This window comes from Ilyonectria robusta (assembly GCF_021365365.1).
Source record: "Ilyonectria robusta strain PMI_751 chromosome Unknown BGZ61scaffold_5, whole genome shotgun sequence".
NCBI lineage: Eukaryota > Fungi > Ascomycota > Sordariomycetes > Hypocreales > Nectriaceae > Ilyonectria > Ilyonectria robusta.
Window position 1 is genome coordinate 2,042,340 of NW_025764439.1, and position 17,175 is coordinate 2,059,514.

The 17,175-nt window shown below is 51.1% G+C and overlaps 7 protein-coding genes across 7 annotated transcripts; 4 read left to right on the plus strand and 3 right to left on the minus strand.

The window, feature by feature from the left end:
• Positions 1-63: 63 nt before the first annotated feature.
• On the minus strand, positions 64-3,143 carry BGZ61DRAFT_475417 (alkaline phosphatase-like protein; the record flags this gene model as incomplete). Its single annotated transcript, XM_046248693.1, has 4 exons — positions 64-1,102; positions 1,413-1,996; positions 2,053-2,372; positions 2,420-3,143. The coding sequence occupies 4 exons, from the start codon at positions 3,141-3,143 to the stop codon at positions 64-66; spliced, it is 2,667 nt and encodes an 888-aa protein (XP_046107884.1).
• Positions 3,144-3,857: 714 nt separating this feature from the next.
• On the plus strand, positions 3,858-5,369 carry BGZ61DRAFT_345809 (MFS transporter; the record flags this gene model as incomplete). The annotated part of the gene is made up of 1 exon (XM_046239822.1): positions 3,858-5,369. One exon carries the CDS (start codon positions 3,858-3,860, stop codon positions 5,367-5,369), a length of 1,512 nt encoding a protein of 503 aa, XP_046107885.1.
• A 1,576-nt stretch (positions 5,370-6,945) lies between these two features.
• BGZ61DRAFT_346484 (uncharacterized protein) lies at positions 6,946-8,421 on the plus strand (the record flags this gene model as incomplete). Its single annotated transcript, XM_046239884.1, has 4 exons — positions 6,946-7,164; positions 7,221-7,860; positions 7,920-8,115; positions 8,166-8,421. The coding sequence occupies 4 exons, from the start codon at positions 6,946-6,948 to the stop codon at positions 8,419-8,421; spliced, it is 1,311 nt and encodes a 436-aa protein (XP_046107886.1).
• A 776-nt stretch (positions 8,422-9,197) lies between these two features.
• On the plus strand, positions 9,198-10,361 carry BGZ61DRAFT_475420 (uncharacterized protein; the record flags this gene model as incomplete). Its single annotated transcript, XM_046248694.1, has 3 exons — positions 9,198-9,242; positions 9,296-9,580; positions 9,636-10,361. The coding sequence occupies 3 exons, from the start codon at positions 9,198-9,200 to the stop codon at positions 10,359-10,361; spliced, it is 1,056 nt and encodes a 351-aa protein (XP_046107887.1).
• Positions 10,362-10,833: 472 nt separating this feature from the next.
• On the minus strand, positions 10,834-12,442 carry BGZ61DRAFT_529997 (uncharacterized protein; the record flags this gene model as incomplete). Its single annotated transcript, XM_046253491.1, has 3 exons — positions 10,834-10,852; positions 10,902-11,838; positions 11,887-12,442. 3 exons carry the CDS (start codon positions 12,440-12,442, stop codon positions 10,834-10,836), a joined length of 1,512 nt encoding a protein of 503 aa, XP_046107888.1.
• Positions 12,443-13,559: 1,117 nt separating this feature from the next.
• Positions 13,560-14,758, plus strand: BGZ61DRAFT_447078 (uncharacterized protein). The gene is made up of 2 exons (XM_046245286.1): positions 13,560-14,187; positions 14,246-14,758. The coding sequence occupies exons 1-2, from the start codon at positions 13,914-13,916 to the stop codon at positions 14,644-14,646; spliced, it is 675 nt and encodes a 224-aa protein (XP_046107889.1). The 5' UTR covers positions 13,560-13,913; the 3' UTR covers positions 14,647-14,758.
• Positions 14,759-16,280, minus strand: BGZ61DRAFT_447080 (uncharacterized protein; the record flags this gene model as incomplete). Its single annotated transcript, XM_046245287.1, has 2 exons — positions 16,024-16,280; positions 14,759-15,965 (listed from the first exon to the last, which is right to left on the minus strand). Coding segments are annotated over exons 1-2 (1,294 nt in total), but the record flags the coding sequence as incomplete, so codon positions are not given.
• Positions 16,281-17,175: the final 895 nt, after the last annotated feature.

The window sequence follows — 17,175 nt, forward strand, 5'->3', positions numbered from 1 at the left end:
GTTAGCCGATCGTGAGGGGGTCAGATAAGCAAAACAATGGGCTGTTATAAAATCACTTTGCAATTATGCCGCAACAGCCCAAGCCCATTTAGGACCAACGATATCTCGAATCTCAGCGCAAACACCCTCTTTCCACCCCATCATTATAAACGTGTCACCAACATCACCATCTGCCAAGAAACACCCATATGATAACAACACAAGAGCTGCAGGCTCATAGGCTTCAACTAGTCTTATAAAACCTTTGCTGACCAGGCATGCCCATTGTAACGACGCTCTGTGTGCTGGCCACCACTCTGATGTCTGTGCTTTTCTCACCAGCCATTTCATCAGATCCAGGGCGTCCTGGCAGATTTGTCTGACGGCTGGGTCCTCTACTTGGTCCAAAAATGCTAAAGAGTCGAGGGTGTCCAGGAGCGGATCAAGAGGCCCGTGGTCTGGTGGTTCAGCCTCCGTGACGTAGAGTATCAGCTCGCGTCGCTCTGGCCGTATTACGCCAAAAGCATCTGCAATAGCCCTCACACCCCTCGTGAGCCTGCAAGTAACGAGTAGGTCGTTCAGCATGGAAGGAGGATCATTCTTCCTCCGTACAAGCTCTTTAAGGGAGCCTTCGGCGTAAGAGCTAATCATCATGAGAACCGAGGCAAGATGACACACAGGGCTGTTGCCGCGGTTTGCTTTTGCCACTGAATCCCTCATCATCCCCACAGCGTTTTGAGAATACTTGAATCCTAGTGAAGCGTAGATATCTCGTCGCCGGCGATGTGCTGGCATGTCCGTTTGTGATTGATGTGCTGTATGCGCCCGTTCGAACGACGATAGAGCTAACGCCAGATTCAAAATGACGGGATGATCGAAAGCGAGGTGTGTCACTTCGTATTGCCAAAGATCTTCCGACCCTCGTTGGTGAGCAACAGCCCTGAATGCAACCTTGTGCCAATGGTCCAGCAGCTCCCTATCTTGTACAGTCAAGCCATCTGCAAGCGATGGAGCGATTCGTTGGAGATGTGTGACGGGCACGATCTGCGCCGAAGTCGTGTCGCGCGGTGATTGCGTCCTGCTCCGAGGTGATCTTCCTTGAGCTTTGAGGCTGCATATTGAGCTACGTCGAATACAAGCTGTGCATGGAACCGCTTCGTCACACTATTGTGGCTGTAAGCGCTCATTCACTTCACTTGGTCTGCAAGTCATTACCTTTACTTTTCTGGCTTTGCATTCCAGACAGCCCGTCCGCGTCTTTCTATAGGTCATTTTGGGGGATTTGGAACGAAGCTGACAATTCACTGCCACTCCAATTGCCGGCGGATCGATGATAATAAGGTGTACGGTCTACAACACCGAGCGCCATTGTGGGCCTCAATCACGCCATTCCTTAAAACGCATCTTCCACTAACCCGGTCTCAGCAACATACGTCGCCCAATGTACAAGCATTTCCTCCAAAATCTCAGGACGCTTCTTTGCCAGATCATGTTGCTCAGCCGGATCCTCCTCAACATTGAACAGCTCCCAACTATCTCCACCCTGCTTGGCTAGCAACACTGCTTTCCAGTTTCCTCTACGGATGGCACGATTGCCGAACAATTCCCAACCATGGATGTGATTCACATCTTCGTGGACGGTGGGATGTTCCCTAGAAGACGAGAGATGGTTCACCCAGGACTTTCCTCGAGGAACGACGACTTCTCGGCCCCTGAAGGAGGTCCCTGGGTGTTGAACCTGTGCAAGATCGAGGATGGTGGGCAGGATATCCATGACAGTTGTGAATGAATGCGAAATAGTCTCAGGTGCCGCTGAAATTGGTGGGAAGCGAATGAGGCAAGGGCAGCGAATCCCACCTTCAGTTGACCATCCCTTGAACCCGCGAGAAGGGGCAGTGGCAGCGCATGCCCACCGTGAGCCGTACCAGACGTATGAGTCATGTCGGCCAATATTCTCGAGACTGTTGTCATAGTATGCAGTAATGAGTTCGCCTAGTGTCTTGAACGATGACAAGAGCTAAGCCTCGCAGTCAGTATGAGCGTCAGGGCATCAAATGGAGAGGGGCGACGGACAGGTGCTGCTTCCAAGGTAGATCCTTCTGCGCCGTTGTCTGACATGAACAAGATGAAGGTGTTGTCTAGTTCGCCTGATGCTTCAAGTGCATCAACCACTCTACCAATGTTCTGATCGAGCAGATCAACCATGGCTGCGTAGACCTCCATCTTCCTTGCGGAAATAGCTCGCTCATGATCTGTGAGATCTTCCCACTTCACGCCCGCTTCGAAACCAACGGGAGGGGCAGCTTCGACGTTAGACGGCACAAGACCTAATGCTTTCAATTTGGCCAATCGGTCCAGTCTGAGTTTGTCCGGCCCATCGTCGTACTTGCCGCCTGCATACGTCAGAAAGAAAGCCCAATGAAATAGTCCGGGAACTTACGATATTTCTCCACAAGTTCTTGCGGCGCCTGCATTGGCCAGTGTGGCGCCGTGTAAGCCAAATAAGAAAAGAATGGCTGTTCTCTTTCTTCCCCGGTTCTGCTCGCTAACATGTCGATCAGCTTGTCTGTGAAGAAATTGGTTGAGTAAAAGTCCTTGGGTAAATCCTTCTTCCTGTCAACGGGCTTTTCATTCTCCATCCAAAAGCCATCAGAGGTCAACAGCATCGTGTTTTCATCTGCCTCGAACTGCGGTTCGTAGTTGAAGTGGTTGCCACAGCCAGGCAAGAAGCCAAAGCTCTTCTTGAAGCCTCTTGCGCTCGGCGATACGTCAGGAGTCATTCCCAAATGCCACTTTCCAGACATGATGGTCAGATAGCCTGCGTCAGAGAGAATTTCGGGCAGAGCAGCGACTTTCCAGTTGAGGTAGCCCTCGTAGCCAGGTTTGTCAACGTAGTCAGGGTATTTGCCAGTGAGCTTCTTCCTCATCTCGGCAAACTCAGCCATCTGACCGAGTCCAGCGATGTGGTTGTCGGTGCCAGAGAGCAGCATGGACCGTGTAGGCGAGCATGCCTGCGCGGTATGGAAGTTGGTCATGCGTATGCCATCTTTGGATAGACGATCCAAGACAGGGGTGTCAATCTCAGAGCCATACGGCTTGATGTCACTAAAGCCAAGGTCATCGGCGACTATGATGAGGAAGTTTGGTCGTTTAGCAGCAACCATGATTGCAAGAGATGCCCGGGGAATGTAATGGACGAAGAGAAACTAGATTGCAGCAGTACGAGGTAGGCAAAGGTGGCACGTTATTATATATGCACATCCCACGCTGATTCAATTGCTGCAATTCATTTTGACTACCATCGGACAAGCGAACCTCCGTCTGAAGCCGACGAGCCACTCTCTCAGGTCATTCTTTACACCATCAAAGCTGAGCTACTGACGCCAAACTCCGCGGAGCTCCACATCACGACAGACCCCCGAATTTTGGTGTGGCTCGGATCTTGCTCTCATTGGTTCCTTTTTCAACGCTTTCCAAGCACGCAAGATTCACATCTCGAAGACGTTAGACAGGTTCAAGCTATCAACATCCATGAAAACCCACCAAATTCTGGACGACCTGGCTGTCGCTCGGATCATGGTCTCATTGGTGAATTGCATCTCAGCACGACACCGACTTCCACTGCTTCATGATCCTTACAGGTTAACAGAGCCAATTACTAAGTAAATATGGCGAAAGCTGAAGTGATGGAAGCGCGATAGACCAAGAGTTTGAGCATTCCGCCATCGCGCGCCCTCATCGCGAGATTTTAAGAAAACAGTCGGGGAGGATGGAACATGCCAGCGCCAGGTATTACTATATAAGGCAATGTCTGGCTGCAGAAGACTCAGGTTTGGTTATCTAGAGGCAGCCTTCTACTTTTGTTTACGTCCTCAAACATGTTGATCGAAAAGCAATCACTTTCGCCCACAGTGGATGGCTGGGGCGCGTCCAGCTCGGATCCGGACAAGGAGTCCAGTGTCCTAGAGCAGCGCCCCCACAAAGACTGGTCAGAAGCCGAGGAACGGGCCGTCGTCCGCAAGCTCGATCTCCTCATCATGCCTTTGCTCATCGCCGGCTTCTTCGTCTTGCAACTCGATCGCGGCAACATCGGCAACGCCCTAACAGACTTCTTCCTCGCAGAAGTGGGCATCACTCAACTTCAATTCAACATTGGCAACCAGCTTCTCAGTCTAGGTATCGTTCTGCTTGAGCTGCCCAGCAACCTCATTCTCTATCGTGTCGGTCCTCAGAAATGGATCAGCTGCCAGATCCTTTGCTGGGGTCTGGTGGCCACCTTCCAAGCGTTCATCAAAGGAAAAGGCGTTGGTGTCTATTACGCTACCAGACTGTTGCTTGGTCTTCTTGAAGCCGGCTTCATTCCTGCAGGCTTGTACACTTTGACGCAGTGGTACAAGCGCAATGAGACGAGCAGACGCTTCACTGCCTTCTTCCTTGGCAACATGATTGCTTCAGCGGCAAGTGGCCTCATTGCATACGGTATCCTTCAGATGCGAGGCACAGCAGGACTGTCTGGTTGGCAGTGGATGTTCCTGATTGAAGGCATCATCACAATACTTGTCGGCATCGTTTTCGCCCTTCTCATGCCTCACTCTCCCACAAATCCGTCAAATATTCTGCGTCACTCGTACTTGACATCACGAGAGATGCATATTATTACCCACCGCGTGGCTATCGACAATCCTACTCAAGGCCCCAAGCACAAATATGTCAGATGGGTTGACATCAAGGCAGCCTTCTCCCGATGGTACGTCTATCCACAGCTTACCGTCTCCTTCTGCTGCATCGCCATTATTTCGCCACTTGGAACGTATCAACCATCCATCATCGCAAGCTATGGCTACGATCGTCTTCAAGCGAATGCACTCTCTTCCGTCGGCAATTGGATCGTTATTGTGCTGAATCTGTTGTTTGGGTGGATTGCCGACAAGACTCAGAGGCGGGGTGGTCTTATTCTTCTTGCTGCTGCGCTGAGTTTTGCATTTTGTCTTGCGACCAGACAACTCGTTACGAGCACGAATCGTGATCTCAAGTACGGAATCCTCACTTGCACCACACTGTGGGGATCCGTGGCTCATCCTTTGAACGGCTCCTGGCTTGCGGTCAATATTCGTAATCCTGCTGAGCGCTCCATCACGATGGCTCTACTCATCATGACAGCGAACGCTGCTGGTTTGGCAGGTGCTCAGATCTTCCAGGCACATGATGCACCGCTGTATAGAACGGGCTTTACAGTCATTCTCACCCTGGCGTCCATCGGTTTGGTGTTTGCGGTCGTCTCTAATGCACAGTATCTGTGGCTCAACAAGAAGTTAGCCCGGAAGGAGGAAGCGGAGGAAGAAGTAGGGGAAGTGGTGGGTGCGGGGAACAAATGGTGGTTCTCATTGTAGAAGAAGTCTTCGATGTGCCGAAATTCTTCCTAGTACTACATGCCAAAATCAACTTTAGTAGAGTTGATTTATGCCAGGGGGAGGCCGGAGTTGAAAGGTCTAAAGAGAAGAACGAGTTCATTAGAAAGAGGGTTGTCTCTGTGTGAGCATTTGGACAAGTGAACTTGCCTTGATGAAATTCTCGTTGGTGATCAGGACACTGATGACTGCTCTATCGAGAGAGTAGAACAGCCACACCATGCAAAGAATCGCAAGGAGCTGCACCGCCCGTCGCTGCTGATTTCGGGCTCGCGCCATGGTAGGATTGAAACAAACTCGTGAGTACAGGATGATAACAAAAGGTATGGGGTTGCAATTGGATGCAATGGATATCACCGCGGAGGGTAGCCTACGAACCCCCCCGTTCGCTTCCTGAGCCGCTTCGATAAGTCTGCCACCAACATCAATGAGACTCTTCTCTGGGCCGGCATCGAACAGGTGCGTTTCTTGCATGTCTCTTGCTAATTTGTGTGTAGCAATATTGACGCTTCTAGGTTCCCTGGGCTACTGCCTACTCGACCTGGTACCATCAGTTCATCGCCTTTCCGATCCAGGCTCTTGCCGCTGCCATCAAGCTCGATGAAAACACCATTACTGACAGGGAACTATTTCATGAAGCACATGGATTTTTAGCCCGGTGACGGAATTCCCACTGTAAATTCTCCAATGTTCCTTTTTATCTCGAGGAGCACTACCTGAACCCAATTAAACTACCTACCCTAGAGCCCACCCAGAGGACAGATTATGCCGTTCTCGGTAAGTGTCGCCGACCCCGCACTCGGGAAAAAGACCAGTGATTGTCCACGGACTGGTCAGCCGACTTGTTCCACTCGTTCGCCGACTCCTACTAAATTCTTTCACATTCTGTTCTACAGACCCCTGCGCTTGGTGATGATATAAACCCATCCACTGCTACAGAAGATGCCTTCCCTGAAGAACCCCTGCACAGAATGTAAAGGTACGTCCGGACCTCCCCACTGAGATCACGCGGCTTACTAACTCGACATTCACAAGACAAGCACCTTAAATGTACGTCATTGCAAAGCATTTGCTGTTTGGAAAGCTGGGGAACCTTCGTTGGCTTGGAAGACGGCTGACATATTCTGTCTCTTGAATAAACGGCGTAGGCGATGAAAATACGCTGCAATGTCGTCGTTGTCGGAGCAAGAGCCTGCAGTGTGTTCGTCCAGGGAGAAAGCGTCCCTTTCGCCATGGGTCATCGGCCAAGTATGACGCCCAGTTTCCGGACACTCAAAATTGGGTGAATAGCAATGCCAGAGAGTGTAAGTTGGATCCGAAAAAAATACTGTTCTACTTCCAGAAATACGTCTAACAGTGAACAGTTCGACTTCATACCAATCCCCAAGGCCCAGCGCAACGGATTGCGCCGGAAACCGAGATCAACCCAAGTAAGGCTCGAAGAGCTGAGACTCAAATGGATATGAACCAGCCACACATCGGACTTGAGTCTGCCTCTCCCCAAACCCCCAATAGCGCAAACGCTCTCCCCTCATCGGGTTCAGAAAGTGCCGAGGTCATGATTCCGTCACCTCTGGCACTAGAACAGGCTATTGGGGATCACTCAACTGGTTACCGTAATGGACTCTCTCCAGTTCTGCCCGTGTTATCACAGCGCGGGCCTTCCTGGGGTGGCCTACTAAATGAGTTTGAACCAAAGCGAAACGAGAATCGAGCCCATGATACCATCCAAGAGGCATGTCTCTTGAGATACTATGTCGACGAACTTGCACATTGGGTAAGAATATTATACAATTCAGCTGTATTTGTCCAAAAGGTTGCTTACAATTCAAGTTTGATATATGCGATCCTCAAAGTCGGTTCCAGCTCCTTGTTCCCGAACGGGCAAGGCGATACCCGCCGTTACGCTTTGCAATCTATGCTGTCGCAGCGCGCCATCTCTGCCGCCTCCCAGAGTTGAAAACGTCCAAAGGAATAGTTTACCATGGTCAACTACTTCCAAATCTAACACCAAACACTGCCGTCGAATACATGTTGAAATGCATTCCTGTACTCAAAGAGTTTCATGAGACTCGGGACGAAGAAACCCGAGAATTGATCGTGACAACTGCAGTGATTCTGCGCCAGTTTGAAGAGATGGAAGACGAAGATGATGAGGAGATTAACATGGGCGATGCTGATGGGGAGTACAACAGCACTCCAATCTATGGACGGGTCAATTTTCTTGCCATCCTCAACGAGGTACTCAGGAGCTCTAATTCGGCTGACTTGGTCCAACGCTTAGAACTTCTGAATGCCTCGTATTGGATTGCGTTGAGGCAGGAAGTGTACTTTGCCCTTCGGAAGGGCTACTCGCCGCAGATGGTCGAACCCCCGGTCGAGTGGGCCGATATATCTCCAGAAAACAAGCTGGTGATCCATACCAGTCAGGTTGCCAAGTGGCGTTTTGATGGCAGGTCGGAAACCGAATGGCGTGAGTGATACCTGCATTGGGGCTAATAACCCGGCGGCTGACGGTTTCCTATTTCCTAGAACGATTGAAGGAACAAGAGAAGTATCTCGACCAGCATGTGGTAGGCGGACTCTCGCCGATTCTATCTCTATCTCCAGACAAAGCAAAGGGTGAAGTATTCCCGGCTATCTGGTACTCGTCAACGATGGCACTCACTGGGATGCAACACCACATGGTGGCCAAGATGATACTGACCGCCGAATCACCGTTCCTTGGGTACACCCAAATTTACCCCATGTGCATGTCTGCTTGCTAACTTGGGCCAGGAGAAATCACCCAGATGCCCGTCTCGCGTATCGAGAGGCAGAGGGCGAAGTTCGATCACTTGTTCTGGATGTCTGCGGCATCGCTCTGCAGCACCCTGGTACACCACCGGCCATGGTCAATGCTGCTCTTGCGATACAGCTGTACGGCAGCTATTTCACTGATCCATGGGACAGGGAGGCTTTGAGAGGGATCGTGCAGAGGTTCAAGGATAAGCGGGCGTGGCCAGTTCCCAAAGCGTTGCAAACATTCCGATAGTAGAGCCGGAAATCGATCAGGGAAGTAGCAGACGCTCGTGCTGTATATGTATGCCATGTTGTAATCTGCGAGCCTGGAATTTACGACATGATTCTCTCAATATTTCCTAAACCAGCGAGCCACGCAACTGGGCGGGTACCCCAAATCCGCATGGAATCATTCAGGAGTGAGATTCCACTTGGGAATCCAGTCACTCAATTTGGACCATTGGGTCTCACAACGCATCCGGAAAGAATTTCCTAACCTGTCAATCTAGTAAGAATTAATTGTAGCTCACTGGTCCCCCTCAATGCAGAAGAATATCGCCAATTCGGTTGGAACTCGTCAGGCTGTCGAGCTTTGGACGAGCTGTTCGGCGGTAGCTACTTAGTTGGGTTAGAATCTTCCCCACACGCCCCCCGCACTTTCAGAGGATTCTCCTGCTTGGGCAGCTACCGACGGTTGATCAAGCGTGCTGCTCTCTTCGCCGTGGGAACTATCCTGTTTAGGCAATTTTCTGATTCGGCAGACGACTCTGTTGACTCGACTCTGCATGCATCACCGTGGACGTGGCGGCAGACGTAGGAACTTCCCTTAATTGTCAATTCTGGGCAAGAAAAGCACGGCCATGATTTGCGAACTTTCCCTTTTCTTCGTTGATCTGTATGGGTCATTCCAAACCTCCAAGTGGTACATAAACTGTCTCGTCTTCCCCTTGAGTTGAAATTGTTCACCACAAGCCTCAACCTTCCTCCCAGATCCTTAAACAACTTCAAAGTTCTCCCAGTCAGAAAATCATGTCGCAGTCATTGAACATTGCTGTTGTCGGCCTCGGTCGCATGGTAAAACCTCAATATCCCCCAGTTAAGAAGAAATTCCTGACCGAATGCAACAGGGTGTGCGACATGTCAAGACTCTCCTTTACCGGGTTCCGCACGCTCGAGTGGTAGCCGTGTGCAGCATCATGGACCACGAAGTTAAATGGGCCGAGGAGAACGAGGAATACAAAACCTTTGGCATCTCGGTGTACAACAATTACGGCGAGATGCTGAACCACCCCGGACTTCAAGCAGTTTGGGTCTCAACCAGCACCGATGTGCATGCAAGCCAATCGCTTGCTGCTATCGCCAAGAATCTTCACGTCCTGTGCGAAAAGCCTCTGAGCACCGACATGGCCGAGGTACGAAGTTGACCCCTTTCTATTTCGGATCTCCACGCTAAATGCTACGAAACAGGCACAATCTGTGGTTGATGCTGCCAAACAGAAGCCGCACTTGAAGGTCATGGCTGGATTCTCTCGCCGCTTCGACGCATCCTACCGCGATGCTGCCTCCAAGATCCTGACCGACAATGCCATTGGCGAGCCCTTCATGGTACGATCCAACACGTGCGATCTTCGAGACGAGACTGGTTTCTTTGTACGATATGCTGCCCGAAACGGTGGCATCTTCGTCGACTGCGCTATTCACGACATCGACTTGTCGCTTTGGTACCTGGGTAACCCTCTACCCAAAGCCTGCTGGGCAGTTGGCACGCTGCAACACCATCCCGAGCTCAAGGAGCTGAACGATGTAGACAATGCCGTTGGCGTCGTCGAGTTCTGGGGGGGAAAGATTGCATACTTCTACTGCTCGCGAACGCAAGCCCACGGCCACGACGTGTGCACTGAAATCACGGGCAAGACCGGAAAGGTCATGGTCAACGTCATCCCCAAAGCCAACAACGTCGTCATCGCCGACAAGCTAGGCATGCGCCACGAGGTGCAGCCCGAGTACTGGCAGAGATTCGAGGACGCATTTGCCCTAGAGGCCAATGAGTTTACCGATAGTGTGCTCAGTGACAAGCCTGTGCCGCTCCCGATGGAGGGTGGGTTGATGGTTATGCATATTGGACGGGCGCTTCAGGATGCTCTGCTATCGGGCGAGGTTGTCAAGTTTAACGAGAAGGGAGAGCGCATTTGAGGCTTGGTTGCTAAATTGATCTTATGGGGCTACTATCGGTTGTCGTTTGTCATTATACAGTCTTGAATAAAAATGATAGTTCGATAAAACCCGAGCCCAATTCCCATCATATCATTGATGAATGGCAAAAGTTCATCAAGTTTTCCCCTCTTAGAGTTACTGTATTGCTATTAGCCGTAGAGTTGCCTAGTGTTTTAAGAGGATAAATTGTGAAGGCACTTGTTGATATCGATCTCTGTGACACTTGGACTTGAATACAAATTGTCTGCATAGATTACGTAAATTCGTGCTGGGACTGCTTTTATGTCGGTACTCGTCTCTTCCTGCTCACTAGGGTCACTCTCACCACCCTATTCTCTGCTACTGAATCTCACCATTTTTTGTCCGGCTTCCTCCGCCATTTCATCTCTCTCGCACAAGCGGTAAAAACTCTCTTTTCTTTCCATGTTTGCTTCCCCCTGGTGTCTCTCGTCTATAGCGTCACGCATCTCCTGCGTGAAAATGAGCTTTTTTCCGTGTCGGCGCAGAATCCCCGCAAACTCCGAGAGTTCATTGTCTCGGAAAAGTCTTTTGAAGATATTGAGGAAGAGCTCTTCTGTGACGGGAAGAGCGGGCTCATGTGTGAGAAACTCATCCAGTAGCGCAAGGTTCCTAATTGGCAGGATACTCTCAACCATCAGCGCCGTGAGTTTGATCTTCGAGTCGTGACGGATGAGGCAAGCCAGCAACTCTGCCCGTGACGCAGAGTTGCGGCTGTAATTCTCGTCATTCTCAGATACAAATTTAGCGACGTCTTGCAATCTCCCCCCCGCTGGGCCAAGGCGTTGGAGGAGGAACTCGAGCTCCACGATAGATTTGGCGGCTTTCATCATCAGCGGAGTGACGACGAGAGACGGATTGCGTTGCCAGAGAGCTTGTAAAAGTGATGGGCAAGGTTCACGATTCTCTAGAGCGCAAATTACCACAGCTTCAGTGATAATGCCATCTATCGAAGATCGCTCTGGTTCTGAGTCGGTTCTAAGGCAGTAAAAGTACGCAAAGGGGGTAGAACCACTCTGCGAGGCAGCGGTGGCCAGCAGCGAGTCCACCACCACCGAGCAAAGATATGTCTTGCCTGAGCCCATGATTCCGTGAAGCCAAAGGGTGGACGAGGAGCTAGTCTGACACCAGTCCCGGTAAGTCTCGTGCTTGAGCAGCCATTGGCCAAAGTTTGGCGTCTTTGACTGAGAGATCGTTTCGTGATGGATGGGAAAAGGTGATAGTGACAGCCACGATACCATCTTGACGAGGCGTTCTTCATCAAGGAGTCGGGTGTTGTGGTTGGACTGATCCCGAAGCCGGAGAACTGTTATCTCCAGAGAGCGCAGAACCTCGGTGTCTTGGAGCTTAGCCAGTTTTAGGACTTCATTCTCTTGGATCAGTATCTTCTGAATGCAGTTCTCATCGCCAACCCTAAAGACACCCTTTACCACCCGGACTAATCATGTTAGCTCCAGAATTATGCCACATCTGCATGTTGACATACCGGGTGTCGACTTTGAAAAGAAATCTATGGTCTGGGCCAAGTGCGTCAGAACCTCCGCGTAGAGACCAGCGAGGGCGATTTCTAGCGCTGGTTGCAGAGAAGAATTTTGGGAAAGATGCAAAAGCTCAAACTCTTTGTAGCGAGCAATGATCCGAGAAACAACCTCGAGATCTTGAACCATGGCACCGAATTGTTGAACATCGTTGACCGTGATCTGTAGTAGGAACCTTACCGCCGCCCAAGGCAGCGAAGCGTTGCTGGCGTCGAATTGTACGGCGACATCGCCAACTGCTTTGAAACAGTTGATCCATTTGGCAATCTTCTCAAGAAGGTCGCGAAGCACAACCTCCTCGCCATTCGGTCGTTTGAATTTCCATCGTTTGCGGAGACTGGTAGCCCTCTTGTCCTCAGCCACCGTCAAGACTGCCGCCAATATGTCGCGCTTGTGTGTCGTAGCATGATGCAGATTCGACTGCAAGCCGTCGTCAAGAGAGTCGAAAGCCTTGTTCCAGAGGTCCTGAACGTGGGCTTGGCCTGGGAGCGAGATAGATGGCATCCTGGCTTCTGAAGGATCAAATTGAAGCTTGTGGGAAATGTGGCTTGGATATCGCGGTAAACAATTTCGGCGTACCAAAGTGTAGACCGGGGGGGTTCACGGGTTTCTTATACTTTTCCCTTGTTCCACGAAAAGATAATGGTGAGAATTACTGCCCAGGAACCTAGGAAACCTATTGGCTTTGACATTGATTATTTGATTTCTGCCTGTCAGCAGCAGACGTGGCTGTGAACTAGGGTGTCACGTTGCTCAGCTGGGTGGCTATGTATTCCATATTCGTGCGAAAGGCGTCCTGAGGTGCATTTTCTACACAGCATACCACTCTCAAGGCAACCAGGCTGAGCCAGTTGCCTCGTCAATTACGTCAATGCCATGGCCGTGCATGCGAGGTTACGACTCCTCGAGGAGGGATACTTTCACCTGGCCGGGGAGTCGGCCATCACCAGCGTTTTTGAGCGGCGCCAAGGACCAGTTCAGTGTTACAAGTGCTGGAACATTGGCCGCAAAGCGTTCGCATGTAAAAAGGAGCGGGTACACAGAAGGTGTGCGCAGCAAGGACACCCTCAGGCAATGCCTGGTAGGACAGCCGTCATATGCTACCTGCAGACTGCACGAAGCTTTCAGCTGAAACTACCGGGCGCGAAACGAACAGGGCGATGCACTCTTAGCTGCAAATATTTGAACTCGACGTAGGAAAAAGAGACGTGGTCCAATTAAGCATGATGGATGACCAGCAATACGCAGTGCTGGCCTGCAGATGTGTGCGTCAGAATAGCCTTGAAATGGATAAGAACTTTCCTCCGTTTGTTTGTGAATTCATGGCAATCTAATGAACATGTTACTTGGTAAGTTTAGATGTCGGGAATTATGCCCGAGGATCTTTTAAGAATGGGAGCTCGCGAACTGTATTAAGTAGCCAGAGAATGTTCCCGAGTAGAAGCGCAATTGTTGACGGTGGCGAAAGTCGCGATCACATGTAATTGATTGAGCTTAGTGTCGGACAATCACCGGATACATTCAATTATGGCGATGGATACTCCGTACCTAATGGACTGATGATTGTCGGGCGTTCTCGGAATGTTGCGAGGTAATTTTTGTCGCCCACAAGTGAGATTCGAAAAAAAGTCATGACATGATGGTTCGCTTGTGCGATTGCATGAATGTGGCTTTGCATTGTTTGTGCTAATTTGTGAATCCATGCTGGACAGGGTCATCACCTAACTTCCCTGGTGAATTGGTGAATGTGACCCTGGACAATGGAAGTGGAGATGGGATAACTTTTATCCCGCAGCCGCAGCCGCCGGGATCTTTGCCGGGTCTCTTAGAGCAGCTTTTGGTGGGCTACGCGCCCTTATCCGAGGGGTTGGCGGTTTAACCCCAGCCTCGCGGGCATTTTCACCTTCACCTCCACCTCGACTTTCAGCCTCATCTGCGTCTTCACCCTCACCACAATCCCGCCAAAATCCTCACCATGGGCATCCTCGGAAAGACCGTCTTCACCGCGCTGCTCGGCACCTCGACGGCCGCCGCGGTTCTCGCGGCCCGCAACCCCGTCATCTCGCCGCTGCCCGCCAACGATCCCATCTGGTGGTCCAAGCCCTACAAGCAGCGCAACCCCAATCGCAACCCGGCGACCCAGGATGTGTGCATCAAGCGCATCCCGCTCGACAAGATCCGCCCGGAGCTGCTGAAGAAGGACGGCGATCTGACCGTCGAGTTCTGCCGTGGCCTGTGGAGCGGTCTGGGTGAGTTTTCTAACGCCTCTGAATGCTTCTGACACCCGAGGCTGATCACCATCTCCAGGTTTCACCATCCAGCAAAAGTACCTAGAGTACAAGTGGAGAAGCCCCGAGACTGAGGACCAGCTCTGGGACCAGGAGCAGCTCGCTGAGAGCACTTACGATAAGGGCACCAAGTTCACCGACCACTTCGAGGTCGTCGAGAAGACCGCCCGGGACATTACTGTCCGTTGCGGAGACTCGCCACGCAACCAAGGCCTGCGAGGCTCCGACGGCCTCTTCGTCATCAGCACCAGCATTGACCAGGTCCATGGCGAGGTCGAGCTGAGGCTCAAGAGCTGTCTCTTCCACAGCGAAGGCAAATTCCCCGGCAACAAGGGGCCGATGCCCGGGTGGATGGAGGAGATGCACCAGTGGTATGCGCGAATCTGGTCCGAGACGGCGGCGCGCAAGCTGCTCAAGTAAGGCCGAGAGTCTACTGGTCCCCTTGCCACTATGCACATGTCGGGAACTGTACATAGAGAAGATGATTTGCTCAGCAATTGCTTTAAATAAACTTTATCTCAACTTCAAATCCATATGAATCAAAAAGCCCAATCGTTCACCACATTATGGATGGGCTCTAATCGAGAAAGCTAACGGGACAGCCCCAATGACCCTTTCCCTCATCTGATATAATGGTAAGCCACTATGCTAGAAATATTTCTTTCCACACCGGGCCAGGGGCTAGACTACTTCTAAGTGCGCTTTGGTGTAAGAAACCGAAACCCCGTCGCTCAGCAATGCCACCTTGCCATTCCAAAAGCAACACATTGTAGTACGTCCAATACCCTGCTCCTGTCACTCGATTGTAGGAACACTCGGGTTGGTGTTCAAGCTTCTCGGCGAAGGGGTGTGAATATGACTCCGATAAGAGAATTACTTCGAATGGACCTTGTGATTCGAAATAACTTGTTTCCTCAAAGCCATCCAGCCAAACTCGGCCGCATTTATCATTGTTCGAATCCGCAAGGTAGCCAGTGGCCATGAAAACATCAATGTCAGAGATGCTGTAGAACAGGGACATGGTCCAAAACTGCAAGATGGGGTATGGGGGTACTGTTCCAGAGAATGATACCTCCTCTGTTGGCATGGTCCGTCTCGTATTTTGCTTTCTAGTGAGGCGCCGACCATCAGCAAATGAGGATCTGTTGCGATACCCTACGTATTCCATATCCCCGGAAGGGAAGAATTCGTTTGCATCTGGGTCCCAGACAAGATTTGTAATACCAGAGGGACTCCTCTTGTACCAGATAATCCACGTTCTGTTCTTCAGCCAGTCGTTGCTGTAGTCGCGGCTGTCGGGACCATCTCTCAAGTCCACGTCAATGCTTCCTCGCCACCCCATCCACGAATAGCTCGGAAAGGAGGGGCGGCGATGCAGAACGCCGCCAAACGCATGAAATACAAGAAATCGATCAAACATTGCCGTCGGGAGGCCTTGGAAGAACTGGCATTTCATTGCCTCGGTGAATCGTCGAATTATCCCGGCCATGGCTCGAGGTGCGTCGTTTTGGCTGGTCAACGCTCTCTTGGTATAATAGAAGAGCATGGTCGTGTAATCAAATACCGGATGTGTCATTAAGATGGCCTCTGGTAGCAATGACCCAAATGTTGCGCCGACATCACGGTGCTGGGACAGGATGTCGGTGAAGTGTTCGGCGTGCTCTGCCGCCCGACAGCGAAAGAAAATCTTATCGCTGACAAAGTAGATGACCCGCCGGGACAGTACGCGCTCTTGAAAGCTAGATGCTGTTAGTTCATCAACCTACCAGTGATGGAGAAGCGAATTTGAACTCGTACGTCCATGCTCTAGAGTCATATACCGACTTCTTGAGCAACCCATCCAACCCGCTCAAGATTCCCATTTCAACTCCAGGAATGACTTGAAATGTGTTTTCGGAAGGTCTCCTAGTCCCATTCTGGACGCCCCGCAAGCCGGCGTTCGCATCATGACCGCAGCTCGCAACAACCGTCAGCCAAGCTCGCTCATAGATGAGGTCCATCGCATTTACGCCCAGCTCTAGATCGTCTGTGTCATTCTGCAGTAGACAGAGGGCGTCCACCCAGAGATACCGACATCCTAGGCGCCGAGTGAAGGTGATGGTGTCTTTGATTGTCTCTGGAAGTAGATGTGAAACCCTATTGAGAGAATCTGGCTTGAGCAGCGCAGGCCTATTGGCCTTGGTGAGCCGAAAATTTGACACAGCTCCCCAAACGTAACTCAGCGCGAGGTATTTCTCAAGATCTGTCGTCTCTACGAGGCAGTTAATCTCGACGTCGAGCAGGCGGAGAACTTGTAGGCCTCGAAAAGCGTCGGTGAATGCTAGATCGGTCGGAAGTGCGCAAGCAGAGCCATGCATCTGCTCACAAGAATAGATCCACCGAAAAATTCTAGTGGTATCTATAACGGGCCCCGTCGTTGGCTCGATGGGGTATTTCCACCTGGTTTCAAGGGTCATAGCCTCATCGTCAATCTGCGGGCTCATCCGGGCACTAAAGCCAATCCACGTATCAACAGCACCATGAGGGCTTGTAAAAGCCCAGCGGTCGCCAGGTCCCTGCCGCCAATCAATGCTCATTTCGAGATGCGTCTTCACCTCTCCATGGTCCTGGAAACATGCGTGGAGGACAAGGCGGCAGAATGGACATGGGCTACTCTCGAGGCGTGCGCCAGAGCCCAAATAGTACCTGGACCCTCCTTCGGAATCAAGGATTTTCGGGTCAAGTGGTATTTGGGCGCAATACTCGCACAATGTAGTTAATGGCGACATACTGAGATCGGCGATAGGACAAGTCAAAGAGTGTTATTTTGACGCTCATCACTGAGGCAATTTCGCATTTGGCCGACGTAGTGTATCACGTGAGCTTCTCATTTGGTAACTGTACTCCCAGAGCCTCGTCTGCTACTAAGGTGCGATGGTGGCTTGCTGACGTGTCCGATAAGCAGTGTAA